A 20400-nucleotide genomic window follows, 5' to 3' on the forward strand; every position below is an offset into this window, starting at 1 on the left:
TCTCACCACATAATGCTGTATGTATAAAAGGAGAATTGTCCTCTCAAACCTTGCAACAGATCCTCTTATCTGGAATTGGAAGAATGGATTGCCATTATTTTATCTTGCATAACTATAAAAGCTTACAAAGGTCTATAAAAATTGTCCATCTCACAGGCCATAATTATGTATTGTCCCATATCCTCTCACACTTGCCCCTCCTCCCCAATTTCTACTGACCATCTTTAAATTTTTGCTGATTTCATTATACTTCTCTTAAAGCAAGGAAAATTTTGCAAAGCACTCCACAGTCCTAACTCCAAAAAGCCATTAAGAAGGTGGAAGTGCTGCCTATACAAGCAGTTGTGCTTAGCAACTGGACAAGCAAAGTGCTCCACCTGTAGCTGAGATCCCCCTGCTGATGAGGATCTGAGAGATCTACCCGGGTGTGCACTGACCACCAGGCACAGTGTCCTCAGTGGGCAGACATAACCCCAGTGAGTGGCACAACGTGCAGCCATGGGTCTCACCACTTCCTCTCTATCCTGTTCTAACAACAGTGAGAGCAATTGTATTTCTATCCATCCATCACAGCCTTGCAGACCTACCTAATGTATACAGAGGGCAGAGGACACATGTGCTATTTGATTTATAGTCCAACTGGGCCACTGTCTACTACTGCTGCCTAGTGAAGTCTCATTGGAAAAATACTTATTGGTAATCGAGGTGAGGTATCCAGTTCACTCTCACTTGCTTGTCTGTAAAGCATCTCTGCATTAACCCATCTTTGTATTGTGCTGTGCCAGTATTTTCATGAAAATTTCACATATTTAACCGCTTTGCAAGATCAGAAAGTAAACTGTTCAATATGACAATATTTTCTCGCTATTTGCCTTCTTTGTTCACAGGACTTTTTTCCCCCCGTTTTTCTAGTACATTAATCAGACTTCTTCGCTCTCTTACTCTCAACAGTTCTCAAAGCATTTTTCCTTTTGGTATAATCTGAGTATGTGTAAAGATTTTTTACCAGCAGTGCACATTTGTAGAATTCCAAAGATGCCACTTGAACCAGTGCCTCAAGAGAGCAGCAGTTACAGTTCCAAAAGCCAGCTCAACTTGGTGCCACCAGCAAACTGCACAAAGTCCACTTCCCAGGCTGGAGTACAAGGCAGAGTTCAGCCTGAGTCCTCCATTTACATTGCACAGAAAGCAACTCCTGAGGCCAAAGTGGGAGGACAGCCAAGGCACCTGGGCTCTTCTTTTCCCAAACAAGGCCTCCATGGGTCATCAGTTCTGAGAAACCAGTATTAACTCTTCAGTGGTCTGTGTAACTACTCCTGTATTCACAAGTATTTCTATTTATTCTGCCTTCTATCCTTTTTAACAGGGACCTTACCCAAAAGAAAACACTCAATGGTATTTTTTATTGGTTACACTAATCCAACAATGTATTTGCTACTTCAGATCCTAGGGAACTACACTTTTCTTCTTAAAATCACATATACAGTTGCATTTTGCTACATACATCCAACAGTTACCCTCATGTATCTTTTCATTAGACCATCAATAACTCCTATTGAAATAAAAATCACTAGGTTTGTTCTTTTAGGATCTTATAGTTTTCCACAACAAACATTAATTAGTTACTGTACAAGTTTCAGAAGAGTAGCTGGTTTTAAAGAATGATATTGAAGACCTATAAGTTTTTTGGTATTGCAGGTTAGGCTGGAAGAGAGTTCATTATTATGTTCACTGTTTCATACTTTGTATCTCTCAGATCCTTTATAAAAACAAAACAAAACAAACACCCCCCCCGAGTAATTTTATCATCTGACTTTTTCCTATTGCTCCATAATTTTTTTGTCAAAGATGACATTAATGCAATTAGAGGTGAGGCTTTCAGAATTGTTTTACCTATCATCACATACTAGCTACTTGGCTCATTTTTTTGTTAAGAATGCTATCTGTCTCTGGAGGTATTTATCCCAAACTCATTACCATGAGAGACTGGAGACTTTGTGCATCCAAAGCAGCTGCAGAATTTACGACCACTAAGAAAAAACAATCACAGACACAAAGGTGAGTATCATCCATACATTTTACAGGTCTATCAGTTGTGAAAAAGCAATGCCATGTGTGAAAATAGTATAAAAAGTAGTATATATAAATTTGTACTTTAGTTGTTCACGGAAGCAACTGCCAGAAATAATCTGAATCCAAGTAGTGCTATCATAACTGAAATGACAAATCCATTTTATTATTTCAACTTCTGTGCCCTTCATTCACATGTGTATAGAATAAAATTTGCAAAAATATGTACTATGTTTTTCTAATTTTATTTTTACTTTGTTTTCATCATAATAAAATCATAAGCTGATCCACAGATATTTAAAATAACAGTCCAGCTGCTACTATCCATTTGCACTAGCAGAAATGCATTTGTGTAAAACCCATAGATGATTATTACCAATACTACTATTCTCATTGCACTTCTGCAGGGCTTTGAAAGATCCTAGATTTCTGTGTAATACTTGTTCATAATGAAATTCTGCAAAGTCTTGAATAATTTGAGTGGAAAAAAAATGATCTTATACCTGCACTTTCAAGTATTTGCTTCTTAATTAACAGTGCCTGGGAAGAAGGAAAGCTTTATAACAGGGTTCTGTCCCCATTCTGCATGTCCCTGTGGCAATATACACTGCTTCTCCATATTTTTCCTAATGAATTTATGAGCACATTTTATTCTCTCTGGCATCAAAATCTAAGAAAGACAAGCAAAGCCAAATACCCCAGAAGGTGGCAGATTTGAGCTCAGCCAACGGCCTTTACAAAAGCCTTCTGAGTCATTCTGCTTTCAGCCTGTACTTTCCAACTGCAGTGCAAACTGTGTTTAAGGAGATACGCATCTGCCGCCATTGGCAAAATTTACTGCAAGTCTTTCTCAATAAAGTCAAAGACCTGAAACCAATCAGTTTGTTTTTTTTTTTTTAAAAAGCATTTAAATAAAAATCTTTACAAACATTAAAAAAATGCATTTGTCTATTTTAGTCTCTGGACGTAAAATACACACTTACAGAAAAAATTTTACCAAAACGTCTGTTCAAAAGGGGCAATGATTTGATACCATCTGTGGTCAGCCATAATCCCAATACAAGTGTTTTAACAGAGGTAGATATTGGAACTGCATTAATTACAACAGACAAAATTCAGATGTAAGTATGTATCTTATTGTTATATGCAGTGTTACATGACAATCATTCTGCCTCTCTCATTGACAGGGACATTTACACAGAAGTTGATATAAATAAAGGTGGCAGAGTCCTGAACTTGTTTACTTCTAATTTACTGCAGATATGTGTAAATTTCCCAGACATTGTAATACCTTGGCTTACTCCCTGCCTAACTTTGACCAAATGGTGCAATACCGAAAAATTAAACCTTGACAAGAAATATTGAGTCTGCATGGCCTAACAACTGCTGAATGATATCAATGGTAGCAAAAACTCTTACAGTGCAAACTGCACAACTTAAATCCACTTAAAGCAATGGAATGCTATGGATAGTATAAGACTTGTAAGAAATAGATTAGAAAACTATGCTCAAGCAAAAGGCTTTAGGAGTCTCACCACCATCATGTTTCTTTGTTTACAAATAACTTAATTTTAAGAAAGGAAAGTCAGAACTGAAGATTCATTATTAGTATTTGTTCAATTACACATGTCCAAAGATGATCAAGATGATATGATACCTTAACATTTAATGAAAGAATCTACTGCGATTTCTGAAGCTATGAATTATGTCAGGGTGGAATTTGTTTCTCTGTATTTCATTATGCAGCTGCTAAATTTTACCTAAAGAAGAAGAAAACTCCATTCCATGACCAGGAATGAAAGACTATGGGAATGGTTTGAGTAAGTATATATACTCTGCAAGACAGTAAATAAATGTTTCTTTTTGACTACAAAAAGTTTTGGGATTAATTGCAGCAAATGTAATCTCATATGCAATGAATAAATCCACTCACCATGATTCCAGTAAGTAAACAGACTCCTTTCCCACAGTATGTATTAGGTACCATATCCCCATATCCAATGGATAGAAAAGTTATTGAAATCAACCACATTGCCCCAAGGAAGTTGCTAGTAACATCCTGTTGATCGTGGTATCTGAAAAGAAGAAGAAAACAATTTCTTCATCATGAAAACAATTATTAAACTTTCATGCTGCCAGAAAGAAATTGCATTAACTTGTCATATGATCATTCTTGTATTCTATCTCCTTCTTAAAAGCAGCTCTAAGGAATTAAATAAAACTCAAATGCAATTACATCAGCAGTAAAGAATCAGAAGGTATAAAAATAGAACCAGCAGTAGAGATACTTGTGATGGTTTATAATTCAGGATTTGGTTACTATCATTAAAAAAGCTGAAATCTTCTTTTTTAATAGAATGCCTTCATTGGGAGTACAGGTCCTGCTACTACTCTTCAGTAGCATAAGACACCAGTCTACTACAGTAGCGGTCTGAGGCAAATATAAAAGTGAGAGAAGGCTATGAGCATAAGCAGACAGCAGTGCACATCTTCATCTCCTTGGCCTAAATGCAAGTCTATGATCAAAAATCTAATCATGAGGTATTACATAAATGCTGTCTTAGACAACCTATGGCCTACCCTGGCCATCTACATCTTCAAGATAAATAGAAAAATATGCTATCATATTTCTCATCATCAAAAGATCTTTACCTTAAATATAGCAAAGCCACCCTTTTGTGTTAGGTCAGCTATTAAGTGAAATTTCATTATGTGCCATTTGTTGTCTTGTTTTCTTTGAAGCGACAAATGAACATATTCCACTACAATATTGAAACTAAGTTCAGATTAAAAACCTTGTCTTCACATAACATACATACCTAATAGATTGTGAAGACATAAGGACACATTTTACGTCTAAAAACCTGTTGTCACCACTAACTCTATGGAGGAAAAATGCCTAACGGCCTAAGATAGGTGGAATTTTGCTCCCTGGACAGAGCAGCTTTCCCACAGAGAACCTCTGTGGCAGCCACTGCAGACTCAAGGTTGCAATCACCCCTGCAGCTGCTGAGAAGCCTCAGGTTAATTACATGCTGTTAGATTCCCCAAGGGTATTACTTTACCCAGTTCCTAAATCCATGTCTTACAGTGGGTCACAGAGGGTCATTAACAAATTAGTTCACAAATCCGTAAACAACCCGCTTTCCCCAACTTAAATAATTGCTTGTTTTCCTCCTTTCTGGACCGCAGTCTCTGTGACGGAGCAAGAATGCAGAACGAGCACACAGGGTCTCTCAAGAAATTCCTTATTCTATCACTTGTAAGATATTCACTATAAACGTCTGCAAAACTCTGCCTTCAAAGTCCCACCTATACCCTGATAATTACAAATCGTAAGAACTCTTCGACTACCACAGACCACAGCAATCACTCCAAACAAGTCTGTTCCGTATTTCACATGTACTTTTATCTCTCCTGGTATCAGTGTTGTCTCTCACATACTTTATACAAGCTTTTGAAGATTTTTTGTTCTGCTTCAAACAAAACCTAGAACAATGTTGAAGAAGCCCACATTTGGAGTCCTAAAGATGACAGTGACACAAATAATGACAACCACAACAGCAACAAGACTAGTAAAAAAATTGTAAACTTGATATAGCTTATGATCACAGTACTCTGCACAACAAAAAACAATCGGACATTGTTTTTTTTTCCAGTGTGCATTCAATGTTATGGATTTTAGTCTCCACTTAACAAACTTAGCGAATAATGGCTGTGAAATATATGGATACCGGGAGAAAAACACAGCCATCTCATCCAGGAGGCAAGAAGAAAGCATATGTATCTAATCATGCTACTCCCTACAGAGCATTATGCAAGTGACATGACCCGTAGGGTCTGGATGAGCTTCACAGAAGGGCACTAAAGCCACAAAACATTCTTCTAAGGCTAGCAACTCAGTTAAATAGTAGTAAATGCTCACATAAATATTTATAATACATTTATTTAATGCCTCTCTTTGGATTTTGAGCCCAGTCATTTTCATACTTCTGATAAAAAACAGGTTTTTCTGTGATGATGAAAATGCAATGCAATGCTTTTGACTTTTTCTACATTTTGTCCAAATAGTTAACATCCTTACAAAATTTCAGCACTACACAGTGATAATTATAGACATCTTAATAAGACTGAAAACATTCAAAGACAGCTCACTGAGTTCCAGAAAAAAATACCAGTTTCACACAAAGAATGCCAAAACACCTCTCTTAAGCCTTGAACAATAAAGGGAAAAGATAACGGAGTCTTTATTCACTTATGATCCTTTACTCATTTCAGAAAACATACAAGCCAACATACACAAAGATTCTTTTTAAAAAGGTGACACAGGGTTAAATTTTAAAAGGTACATGAGAAGTTTTTCAAGTTTCATTGGAGACACAGAGACAATTAAGGTTTCCTAGATAAACTGCTTGTTAAAGCCATCTGCATCCATATTAGGTACCACACTTCAAAGACCTGTTCAAATGTTTTCATCTTGTTAGCTCAGGACTGCTGTATTTCCTACTCTGAATATTTCACTTGGTTGTGACTTTAAGGGTCTAGTTCAGCAATTAAATGTTGCATGCTTACAGCAATACTTATGGATGACTTTGACTAAGAAAGGAAGGATACTTTGTGCCCTCCCTATTGTCTCAACTGCTCAAGCATGACAAAGCATGTAAATTACCTAATTTGCCTAATTTAATCTTTCAACAAAATCTAAAAACTTTCTCTTGCACTGTACAGGGAAAGTTGGAGGGGTGTCTTCTCAAGTTAAAAATCCATAAGCAAAATAGAGACAATCTAAAAGGGTGTCACTCTCCTGAGAATCCCATAATTTCTTTGCCAGATTTACAGGAAGGTAGTTTACTTTTGTCTTGTATATTTTTCCAACTTCAGTCATGATTTTTGCATCTCTGTGATTAGAAATTCTGGTGCATGTTTACACCGTTCTGATTTTCATAAGATTACAACTGTGCCAGCATACATTTCCAAGTGCTCTTCTATGTCACTAGGCACTACTACCACTTGGGATTTAAGCCTGAATAAGTAAAGACAAGGGAGTCTTCTGCTGCCCTGTGTCCACAGTGAGGTAGAAAATGATTACATCTATATCAAAGCAGGAAAAGCAATTTCTTCAAAAAGTATTAATTACAGCATCTTATTTGTACAGTCATGGAAATGGCTAAAAATTAAAACTGGAGGCATGTAAGTTTGTTTTGAGGAGGGGGAAAGAAATCAATCCACTGCCTTTTATTACTTGCTTTCAAAGTTATCCCATCACTAAAGACTGAACTTCTCAATTTATACAGGGAATAGTAAAATGGAGAGAGTAGAAGTTAAACTTTCCCATGTGTTTCTATAATTGCAGCTCTAATGTGTGGCACTGAAGTCACCAGAAGACCCGAGAAAAGTAATTCCTACCACTGTATCTTTCACTTCACTATTGAGACTATCCCCAGTAGAGTCAATTGCAGTGGATGCTATCGTGAGGAGAAAAGGCATCCACACAAACAGCTGGAGCAGAGCTGTCTCACTCACTGCCAGTCATCACATGCCACTACATCTCCAAATCCCATCTGGACTGTGGAAGGCAGCTTGGATGTAATACATTTCAGAATTCACCTGTAGTTTTCCTAAACTATCCATTCACTCTGTATCTGAGAGTTCTGAGATCTGACAGGAAAGCACTGTACTATGAACAGATTGGAAACCCAAAAGCTCAGGAAGCAAGGAAAAAGAAACAAAGATTTTCTTTCAGTGACAGAAAGCAAATCTGTCACTGCAATGGAAACAAATTCCAAAACAGAAGATTTGATAAAGATTTTTATTTTTACTAAGATTTGGATTTTTAAAACTAGAATCACTACAATTATATTGATTTAAATATTTAAAGTCCACTATTCTTAGTCAATAAAAACTTGCACCAGAAATACAGTGAGTCACTTGAAGATAAGAGCTAGTTAAAACTGCAGCTATAGACACACAGCCTTACATGGCAGCAGAAATAAGGGTCATTTAGAAAACCGATGTATTGCCCCAAAGCAGAAAAACCACTGGCTGAAGTGGTCACACAGGCATAAGAATTATTTATCACACTCCTTTTCTAATAAGAAATATGCTAGCTCAGGTGGTGCTGCAGCTGGACCACACTACTCACCAGGTAATCATCATCCTGTGAAACACCACTATCCAGTTCTCACCAACTAGCATATGTAAGTCCTGACACTACTGTAATTTAAACCAAAAATAGCTGAATGATTATATTTGTGCAAAAATAGCATTGCTTGATTCCTTCTTATGCCAAACTGAGTGGGAGTTTTACAACTCATCTCAGAGAAACATAAATATATTCCTCATCTGACAATACTGCAGTGGCTTTGGTTGTCAAAGAAGTATTTCAGTTTCTGCATCAGACAGTACTCCTTTACTTCTGGTATCACTATTGGTATCATGATTTTCAGTACTGCTTCCCTTCCAGAACCATGTTTGTATGTGATGATGTTTCATTTAATTTGGTAAACATCATCTTTTTAGCTGCACACAATCATCCCACATTCACATCTTGACATCTAAAACACACTCATCTTAAAAAGTGATGAATAAGAATAAATCAAGTACAACATTAAGCTTGACCACTGATGCATCAATTCACACTTAGCAGCTTCATTTCAGTTTGTCTTGCCTCCATGGACAGCCTCTGATTGCTTTCCATCTTTGTTTTTGCTTTCTTGAACAAGTCAAGGAAAGAACTAAAAAATATTTGAAAAGATGACCCTTTTTGTAGGAAAGAAAATGGCCTGCTTTTACCATAATAATTAAGAAATTCCTGGCCTGTACTGGAATGGCAATCCAGGTTGAGTTTTGTTTTGTCAAACCTTAAAAACTTTTAGACTAGTAACAGCTAGAAACAGGTTCAGTCCATTACACCAGAAACTTGTGAAGATGCTGTTGAGACACTGATTGATCTAACCAGCTATTAGAGCTCCCCCACAGTATCAGGCCATTCTGTTACTAAGTGCCTCTTTAGTCTTAGTTATATGGCAGGTACTGGCAGCTTTTTAGCTGTTAATACAGTCATGATAACAGACAGGACTTTTTATTTCGTTTTACTTTCTCTTTACTTTCTCCTGTTTAAAACAAAAAAAAAACCAAACAAAAAAAAAAACACCAACAAAACAAACAAACAAAAAAAAAAAAAAAGAAAAAAAAAAAAACCAAAAAAAAACACCTCAGCAGCACTAGGAAAGAACAGTGGCGCTGACTCCTAGTATGATGGGCGCTGACTCCTAGTATGATCAGAAGGGCACCTTGAAGAAATGCACGCTTGTCCCAGTCTTTTTATAAAATATCTGTTGACGTCCCCCAAATATTTATGAACATGAGCAAAAATGTTCTTTTCACAAAAACTGCTTCATGAAAGTACAGAACGCCACAAAAAATTACTGGATTTCAAACAGATCAACTCACATCAGTAGCAGTTGTGAACCCAACCAAAAGTAATGGATGAGAGTAAGCTCTCTGGATTGCTTCTACCATGGTTAAAAATCTTCATGATTTTTCTGCTACAAGTATTTGCTCGCTGTTTATAGAAAGCTAAAAAAACCCCAAGGAATATGAAGCATCATTACATTATTAGCATAAGTTACTATGTTAGCTAAGATGGATGAAAAAATAATCTAAAAGAAAAGAGGACAGAGAAGGGAGAAATCACACAAAATCAGAAGGGTGAGATGGCATGTTTTAAGAAATTTTATCATTATTCTTGAATATAAATTGTAATTTAAACATAAGGGGGAAGACAAAATTACTAAAACTCCTAGCTGCTGCCATACCCACCTGTCAGTGCTTTGGGCAATGGGTAACCTACTAGTAGTGAAACAAGGAATTAACTGCCATTTTTTCAAAGGGTGTCAAGCTATTCTTTGTCCTCAACTGGTGGGGGTCTTTGTCTTCCTGGTGTGTAGAGAGATGATGTTCTGCTAAATCCTTATATCTGTCTGCAGCCATAGTAGATGGAAAGATACCCCATCTTCCCAAAAGAAGCCATTCAGCTACAAGCACAAAGTTGCTGAAGCTTCTTAGAAGTACCTTACGTTCTTGGAGTTTTTTTAACTTGCATTCAGCAATAGTTTGAGTGCTAGGGAGAATCTTTGGAATCAATTCTATGAGTATTGGGAAATTTGGAAAGCTTTACATTTGTTACAGACAGTAATCCACTAAAAAGAATAAAGGCAAAGAAAGGAGAATTCAGTATCAATGTACAAAAAAGTAATTCTGTGAATAAAGTGATAACTACTGCTTCAGAAGGTCTTAGACTACATGAAAACATTAATATGTCTTATTGAAATTTTCACACAGTTTGTTTAAGGAGAATTTTTTCTTGCCTCAATTAAGAAATACAACCAGCACCCTCAACCCATCCCACCCTCTTTTGTATATATCCCCCAATACAGGCATATTCTTACTTCCTACTGTGTTCTTTTCATTGGTTTCAAGTTATTTTGTTTCTGCAGTGGCATAACTGAAGTAAAATTGACAACAGTGGGACTAGGAGTTCCAGTGTAGTGTTTTGGGGTTTTTTTGAGTTTGGTTTGGTTTTTTGTTTGTTTGTTGTTTTGTTTTGGGGTTTTTTTGTCTTTTTTTTTTTTTTTCCACAGATCATCTTTCAAAATGTTCCCATTCAGTATTTGCATGATTATCCATTTCAAAATTCTTACTTTGACTTTGTCTTTATCTCACATTTCAGATTTCAATAAAGCTTTTCTGGAATGAATATTGTTAATTATCTCAAGAAGCATCCTAATAAAATTGATAAGCTTATGAAACACAAAAAAACATAAAACGTTATTCTTCTACTCTTCAACATGTAGAAAAATAATGAAATGTTTGTGTGGGAATTTAAACTTAACTATAACATATATTTACTTCCAACGTGCTTGTTGTGACTCAGTAGAATAATGAATAATGCTAAAGATCTCAGAAAGCTGTACAAAAAGTCCTAAACAATCCTTAACTCCTAGAGACCTGAATGAGCTTTGCCTGCAGCAAGTTTTTTTAAACATATAATTTGACTGTTTTGAAAACCAGCCAGGTTCACTGTGCCTAAATGTGGCTTATTTTAATAAAATGTACACAAGAGAAATGGAACAGAAAGTAAGGCCAGTATGAATATCTTTGTGTCTCTCAGAGGTGAAAGCTATGACTAACAGTAGCAGCTGTCATGAAGGTTACATGACTGATTCTTCCCATTTCAAAAATCATATATTAATCACTCTTTGTGCAAAATTTTGCTTAATTTTTAAGTATTTGGACTAAACCATTTTATTATATTCAGACCATCTTTCAGATAGATCTATCTTCTTCAGGCTATACAGAAGGCTCAGGAATTCAGCTTTTCTCAGGTATTTGTTTACATTTGATAACATGCTGTCAACAATAAAAAGAGTTGTCATGTTTCAAGAGGTTGCCTTTGGATTTTAAAAACTCACCTCTCTAGCCTTTTCCAACTCCTATATACATGTCCAGACTCCATGGTCACACAGCTCAATTCTTCATATAGCTCAAATGTTAAGAGGCAAACTCAGGCTCTAGTGGTTGTTGTTAGCTGCTGGATCAGGAGTACCAATCAGCACCAAAACAGTATGGTCTGGAACAACTTTTATTCACAAACTTTGGCACACATATTACAATGTGCTCCACAAATTCCATCATATGTGACTTTCTAGTCTTCACAAAAAAAACACACTAGTACCTTTTTCAATGCGAAGTGGAACTCTGCTCCAGGTTCATAGTGCTCACAGCACAAAATACATTATTGTCATACCATTTGGGGTCTCATTTTTTGGAAATGAAATATCACATTTTAATTTTTTATAGGTCTCTGACAGACTCCCTGCATGAAGTTAAGATCTTTGTTACAGTCTATCATTATTTTGGTGGTCTTCACCTTCCACTCCATACTTCATGGTCTGATTAGCCTGCACGCTCAAAGCTCCAACTAAAAACAAATGAACTCAAAGTCCTCTATAATGACACGCAGGTTTAAAAATAAATCTCTTAAATTAGACATCCAAAATTGCATAACACCAAAATTCTTCATTTTGCCAAATATAGCCGCATGTCCTGAGGCAGCAAAATAGCCTCTTAAATGTCTCAGCAGCCATATGTGAAGCAACAAGGAAAAATTTTTAGTGAACAAGCAATCGATCAGGCTTTCCACACAGCCCAGGATAAAGAGCTGTTGACACCCTTTTGTCTCTTTAGCAGCTTAATGAGAGAGCATTGACCATGGGGAGTAAACTTGCTTTAAGGCTCTTCTCAAGCCAACAACATTTTCATCTCACCGTTCCACCTGTTAGGATACAGGCTGTCAAAGTACCTCAAAATACATTTCTGAAGCTACTTGAACTCTAAATTAAATTCAAAATGGAGAGAGCATGACTAATTCAGTGGAGAGAGATACTGTCTGAAGGGTTTAGGATAGGAGCTGGTAAAGGGAACTTGTCCTTGACAAACACTCTTTTGAGTAAACATTAACTCTGCTTTCAAAGCAAAATTCAACAAGTAATCCAGAAAGGGCAGAGACTGCAAACACATTGACTATTAGAAATAAAATGAAATATCCAAGACCTGCTCTTTCTGTAGTTCTGTATATCATCTTTATCAAAAATGGTTCTGCAAAACAAGTTACTATAAATACACATTTAATATACTATTAAAATAGATGAATATGAAAGAAGGAAACTGAAGTGACATAAGCAAGCTTGAGGGAAAACTATTTTTCAGCACCTTTTAGTCTTATTTAAGATATATAGGTGTGTGTATTTCCTTTCTGCAGCCACTATTTTTTACACAGGCTAATCTTTGAGATTTGTCAATACGATAAGAAGGAATTTTATTTTTAAGGTTTGCTTTAATTTTTCAAAGTATACAACAGCACTGGTTAAAGCTGTGTTATGACAGAAATATGAATTCAAAATCAAAGTGTTTCTTAATGAGCTCTACTGTGAATCATTCATTACATTTGCTAGCAAGTAATTCTATCCCCTCTAAAATTTTCACTTATCTTGCATTTTGCATTTTGCATATCTGGAGATACCCTGTTACTATTTTATACATAAACTTCCTATGGAAGGAGGAAAGATTTAGGGTTTGTTTTGGTTTGGGTTTTTTTTTTTTTTTTAAATTGAAATTATCAGAATCAAATGATATTTAAATAATTTGCGGAAGAAAAACTTCAGAAATAGAAGTTTTAGAAATTAGAAATAGAATTAATCATTACACACTTCAAATGAAGCCCACCTTTTTTTTTTTTTTTCTGGCATAAACCATCAGAATTAGGTAAAAGTTAGCCTTTTAGTGGGTGGACAAAAAAGGAGGAGGGGAAATTATACAGCAATGATTATGCTGAATTCTTCAGGAAGACTTTCTGACAAATTGAGCACTCAAGTTATTTTTCTCTTATAGAACTAATTTCATTTATCATCACGCAAATTACTATTTTTAAATATCTTGGTTTTCTACAGCAGAAGCTGATGTATTGCCTTGTACAAAAAGGAACAAAGTACAAGTTCATGGCCATAAAGCCTCCTCTCTTTTTCTATTGGTCCAATTTTCATGAGGATATCAACAATTTTACCAACATAAGCATGTTCTCTAATGTAATGGACACTAGAAACAGATGACAAAAATAAAATAAAATAAAAAAAAAAATAAAAGCCCACGCCAATTTCCTTTCCCTTGGAAATAAAATAACAAAATACCAGATTAATCAAACCGTAAATCCTGCATAAATTGGGGAATAAAGCTGGTTTATATAGGACAGCAGCTTATAAGTAAAGATTTTTAAAAATCTAGACAGAATTTACTAAGTTTGAATCAGAGCAGAAGCCTGTGGTCAGGTCAATCAAAAGATTTCATGGATTGCCTCAGATTTGGAGTAGCCTCACACCCCGTATCATGAACACTGCTGGAGTCATATGCTTAACTTAAATCAGCTAAAGTGAAGTTGTTCCTTGAATATATTTTAATTTCCTTTATTAAAAGGAAATACTGTTTTTAGAGTTTAACTCCTTTAAATCACACTGCTTGAAACTAGCTAGATTTTACCAAATATTTATAAAGATAATTCCAAACCCAAAGTCTGTGTACTTTTGAGAATCAGTTGCAAGTTGTACCAAATCTCATTAACTGTTCATTTAGACAGGCAAGCACATAATCAAGGGTCATGCTTAACTAGGATGTGTAGAATGGGAACATTTGAATTTGGGCCTGCTGTCTGTAACTTGCTATGAAAACTAGATTTATTTTAACTAATTGCTCTTTTTTCAGACTGTGGAATGGTTCATAAAGGCTGTCAACATAATTAGTACTGAATTGCAACAAGGAGTACAAACAGGAAGAAGAAATGTAAAACAAACTTGAAATCTAATTTACAGTGCTCTCTTGGCCCTAGAACTGAGATGAGTTCACAGATGTGATAAACACAGGGATGTATAATACGCGTGAGCAGATCTAGTTCTAATAAGAAGAATGCTGCCCTTATGGAGTATCAATCCTCCTCCTTTCACTTATTTGGCACAATAGGCTTTCTGCAGGACTTCACATTTACAACAGAAACTCAAACCAATTGAGGCATTTTTAAGAACTCCAAATGTGACTGGAGAGCTAAAACCAGATACTTTTGAACTTTTCTGGTATCTGAACTGTTTCACCTGTTCTGCTTCATAAACAGTATCTGAAATTACAGTTTGAAAGCATCACAAAAGACACCAAAAAGGGTATATTTGTTTTGGGTATTTTCCCCCTCATTTTAAATGAGTAATGGAAACCAGCTTACAGGTCAAAGACATCTTATTCTATTAGCAAAAATCCATGACATTAAAGAATAAACAAGTCGGAGATCTCAGCAGAAAATGCTTGGTTTGGAAAACAAAGAATAAAACGATTCTGAACTGAAGATGTTTGTCTCATTTTAGAGGAGTACAGGCCACTTTATACGTAAATTATATCTTTGCAGCTACAAAAGTTTCATTATAAAAATTTATAAACAAGTATATGATATATATATATGTGTACATATGTATACACTGAAAAGTTTTCCTCTATTTGTTTGACTACATTTGAGTGTTACCTCTTAGAGAACTCAAGAAATTATGTGACTAAAAGTAAAATTATCTTTCATCTTTAAAAGAAAAAAATCCTGGTTTTCTTTAGATTGTACCCTTTGAGTTTCAGAAACTCAGTCAGGAGTCCCCCAAAAGGAAAGAGGAGAAAGAATTCTAAGTATATGGGTTAAAAATCCCTGGATAATGAGACATACAGTCTTGGTTTTCCATGCCATCCAGCTTCAGTCAATTTCTCCTTTAGGTTCTGGAGTTATGACTGAAGAAGTAGGTGTGGAGTTGAGGTACAGCCACACAGACCTCTGCAGGGAATGGCTTATGTTTTTTGAATATCTTTCCCAAAAGCATATGAAAGAAAAATGTAAGCAAGCAGAAATAACAACATTTCCTCTATTTTCACACCTCTCACCTTGTTCCTCAAAGTGAGTGTAGCTAGATTGTATCTCTACCTGTAAAATAATTTGAAACAATATAAAAGCATCAGCACTGTGAACAGAGTTTAATAACACTTTCTGCTCCCTAAGGTCAAGCCATTTTGTTATTCAGAACAGGGACATCACACCAAGAAACAGCAGTAAACATAATTCTCTGCATGAAATAGACATAAAGAACTTAAATGACTTTGGTTAAGGTCACAAGAGATCTGTAGGATGGATTCTCTATTTCATGCTCTCTATTTCCAACAAACAGAACATCTTCTATATCACTAAATAATGCAATTTGCCTCTAAAATTTGCATTGTTTAATGCTTTTATGACTTTATAAATTATTTGCATATATTTAGCATACTTTTGTTGGTACACTAAAACATTTGCTTCAGTGTTCTATACTATCAAGAATGCTACTGCCACTTACCTCAATAACAGCAAAGTGTTAGGGTTGCTCCTACTAAAACTGTGCTAACATTATTCTAGTCTAAATTTTTACTTTCCTTCGAAAAAAATGAAAATGAACTGATAGAAGGTGTAGTAGAGATTACTGTGTCTCCAGCACACACTAGAACACCAGAAAACAGCATCTGCTTCTTGGCCTATTATCTGTGCTAGAACTCATTTTCTAAAAATCAAGTGATATCACACTCCTTGACATCAGAAATACAATCACCAAAGGACAACAGTGTCCTGCTGTGGTACACTGATTGCGTCAGCAGGTCTTCTGCCTCCCAGCACACAAAGAATGAGGAAGGCAACACCGATGTGATCTGCTTGCAAGGAGCAAATACCACTCTTAAAGCAGTATTATCAAGAATTACCATGCATAACCTTTGTTAGATGCTTGTAGGCTTGGGAATTAACTAAATGTAACATATAATTTCCCTTTGAAAACCTTGGAAAAAAAGCAACTGTGAAAGACTGCAATTTAACATCAAAATTTAAACAGTCGGGCTTACATTTTAGAAGCTCATTAGTCTGAAGGTGTATGATGATTTTCTGAAAAGATGAATGACTAAAAACAGAGTTAAAAGGAAAAGATATTTGGGCATGAATACTTGATCTGAAATCTCTGTTCACTTTCAGGCAATGTCGCATCTCTAATTTCAGATTGTGAGAAGCTTTGCCAGTCACATCCATTGCATTCTTTATGAAATAATAAGAGGTCACCTTTAACCTAAGGAATTAGAACATTCACTATCTTCTTTCTGAAATGTAGTGGAAAGATAAACTGTTTTTATCAGAAGGCTATTACTTAATATAAATAATTTGCAAAGTTGTTTCCCACATGTACTATTGCATGCCCAAAAACATGTAGTCCAGCCCCTGGACTGGTACTAAAGTCAGAAAGAAAAATATTCCAGACAATTCTCAGGTCAGGCCAATTAAACTATAGTGTCTACAAACTGGTAAATTTAGGTTATTCAATAACAACAAAGTACATAGTGACTGAAGGACACAGCAAAAAAAATTAATGTCATTCCTCTACCCACCAAAAGTAAGACTTAAGCTTGATGGTGCACTTTCCAAACAGCACCTCCACCAGAGTAAACTCAACAGTCTCCTATCCCACTGCAAGCCCAGCAGTTGGTGTACCAATGTGTTACAAACCCATGTTTAAGTTTCTCCCTCAGATGTACTAGAGCCAACTACTGAATTCAAAACAAAGCTGATGATCCTTCTGACACGACTGATTACTAACCAAAATACCTTCCATGCTCTGCCATACTTTTTGCCAGAGCTAACCAAGGGAGTAGCATCTTCCCTTTAGAATTCATGTCCTTTCATGGCCAGTCTTCGCGAACGAAGATTTGGGAAAGGTCATTACCCTTCGAGCCTGCGCAGTGGATTTTTTAGGTGAGACACAGTGTGCGCTGAACTGAGCCCACCCTTTAATCCTGAGGTTCATCTGCCGGGGCCGAGCGAGCTTGGACAGTGGCAGCGAGGTCCTCAGGACGTAGGTTTGTTTAGGGTGACCTTCTCTTAGATGGATGGCCTTACAGGGCTGACGAGCTCCATCTGCCCGGGGAAGTCCCCTGACTGGGAATCAAACCCAGGCCGCAGCGGTGAGAGCGCCGCATCCTAACCACTAGACCACCAGGGGTCCCTAGAATTCATGTCCTATATCTATCCTATACCTACGAGAGAGGCAACAGCAGTAGAAAACAAGCCAGAAAAGGAAAACATGCTCAGCCAAAATCCTCTTCTCTCCTCAATCAGCATTAAGTTGCAATGAGACTAAGATATTGTTTCTTCCTTCTTCAAAAAAATTCTTCTGTTAAACATTTTTACAGCAGCTAAGGCAACAATGTATTTTGACTATTTGAGGTTTCATTTCATTTAAAAAACATCCAGATCACATGGGACAGCTAAAAGAAAGGAAACTATGGGCAGAAAAGCATTACTGGCTCATAGCTCTTTCTGCAAGCAAAGACAAAGCACTCCTGTTAGGTCTCTCTCCCGTATTTATTAAAAGGATCATAGACTTTAAAGATAATAATTAGGCACTGGTTGAAGTCTTATGAAAAATAATACTTCCATATCACAGAACTGTTAGCTCCTTGACAATTTACCCAGTTATTCAATCAGTACCATTCCAGAACATGGATTTTCATGGCACAAACTAACTAGTTTATAGAGTATGAGATCACCAAGTTACAGTTCAATCATACAGGTTTTGACAGCTGAGTCCCAAACTTTTCAAGATTTTTAGTCACATCTCTGCTTAACTGTTTGCTCTACTGTGCAATGACAGAAGCACATTACTTTGAAACTGTGTCCCTTATGTCTTAGTCTGCCTCTGATCCTATAATGGAACACACAGTCAAAGATACAAGGGTGAAATAAAATCAGAGTTCAGCTACTGTGCTCAAGTAGCAAGATGCAAATGTTTAACCATGTTCCAAAATGGCTATGCATAACCAAGCAGTGCCTTGGGTAATACTCACTAAATTTTGATTAAACTAAAAGGAACTACTACCCCTCTCCTTGAGAGGTATGGTCTGTAGCTCAAGGATTGGAGGTCATTCCCAATGATGTAAGGTATAAAGCCCTAAAAAAACTCCCAAACCAACCAACCAACCAAAACCAAAAAACAAAAAACCAGAACCACAAAACAAACAAACAAACAAAAACAAAACAAACCCCGCCCAACAACAAAAGAGAAGACCAGTCAGGCTGGTTGGTCTGACTGGGGCCGGGGAGGACCTTAGAACCTTCAATACCTCAGCAGCATGGCAAGAGGTGGCAATGCAGCAGTACAAAGGGAGCTGCAGAGGCGAGACCTTCACTGCCAGCTCACTCCTGCATGGTCAGCAAAGTCTCTTTGGTTTCTTAATGGGATGGTGAATGTCCTAATATTTGTTCTAGTAATTCACTAAATTCCAGCTTAGCTTTTGGGTGGTTTACTTACTAGTAAGTAATATCTGTTTTGCACTTTCAAGCTGCACACACCCTGCTTGTAGAGTTCCTTTTGAAGATGCCTGAATTATCTGCCCCAAAAGAGGGATTACAGCATTACAGATAAGGAAATTGAAGCATAAATGTAGGAAGTGAAGAGATGGGTCTGGAAAAGAGAGACTTTAGTATCCCAATCTTATATACAATCTTAATCTTTGAAATATTAAATTCATTTATTCAGTCTTACACACAACTCTCAATTCCTAGGTTTTTAAAACCTTTCTGCTTTGACTCCAAGGTTGCCTAAAACTCAAAATATTTTTAATGCAGCCAGTCTAATGAGACAAAACAAATACTATGGAACTACATTTGTATCTACTCAGGTTTATAATTATTAAGAATATTCTTTAGCATTATTATGGCCTGCTTTATTACACTATTGTAACAAAATAAGCACTGGTGAACAATACATCATTGCATTCCTAAGACAGGGACAGACAGTCTTGCAGTTCTGGCATACACACTATATTAATTCCATTCACTTTATATTAAGTGAATAATTTGTTTACACTTCCAGGTAATCACATTTATCATAGAACACCACATTAACATTAATATTAATAAAAATCTTCTGTTCTACAGCTACAGATTTTATAATTCTGCCATTTCTTGTTTATGTATCACAATATGTTTTATTGCTTCAAAGACAGCATACACTGTTTTTTACTGCTATTTTTCACCTTTTAAGTAGTCTTTTGCAAGTCAAAGTTATCAGTATTTAGTGAATTAATGGATTGAATAAAACTTTTGAAAACAAACAACCCTTCCCCTCAAAAAACCAGCTATGTTATTCACAGTTATTGGCAGATATTCTTCTCTCTCTTCTTCTTTTCTCTTACACAGAAGTGCACTCAGATAGACATTCTGAGGTGATGATAACATTGATTTTCATGCACATTCATGACAGTAAGAGTGCTGCAGATTTTTTTCTATCATGCACTCCTATTTCCCACTATTGCAAAACCTATTTTCAGAGCTGTATACAATTACTGACAATTACTGATACTTAAGTTTGTACCCAAAGCTCATCCCAACAACTTGGCATGATTTGCATGATTACACAGGCAGGAGGAAATCATTTTAGCCCCATCATTGAAGGCCTTTAAGCTAATGCAAGCCCAGGGCTTCCACAGATTCTGCATCAGGTTTCAAACCAGGCTATAGCCCCATGCCACTGCCACCCTCTATTACTGTGTGTGTTCTTATTTAGGTAGCTGCTACTCTGGAACATTTGCAGTACTTTTTACCTTCACTGCACCTTCCCAGTGATTAGGGATTGGTCTCTTTTGCTGTCAAGCCTGGCAATAGAAGATGCACTTAAGCCTCGTGTC

At 36.3% G+C, this 20400-nt stretch overlaps 1 protein-coding gene across 2 annotated transcripts in view; it reads right to left on the minus strand.

The window, feature by feature from the left end:
• The window catches only part of KCNN2 (potassium calcium-activated channel subfamily N member 2), a 74368-nt gene that overhangs the window by 22598 nt on the left and 31370 nt on the right, over positions 1–20400 (minus strand). For both annotated transcript variants that reach the window (XM_027710274.2, XM_027710275.2), the window contains exon 4: positions 4004–4145. In XM_027710274.2, coding sequence (XP_027566075.2) covers positions 4004–4145 — 142 coding nt within the window. The remainder of the gene's footprint in view (positions 1–4003; positions 4146–20400) is intronic.

The sequence above is a fragment of the Pipra filicauda genome, unplaced genomic scaffold (assembly GCF_003945595.2).
Source record: "Pipra filicauda isolate LSUMZ 115617 unplaced genomic scaffold, ASM394559v2 scaffold29_size4552773_pilon, whole genome shotgun sequence".
Classification (NCBI taxonomy): Eukaryota; Metazoa; Chordata; class Aves; order Passeriformes; family Pipridae; genus Pipra; species Pipra filicauda.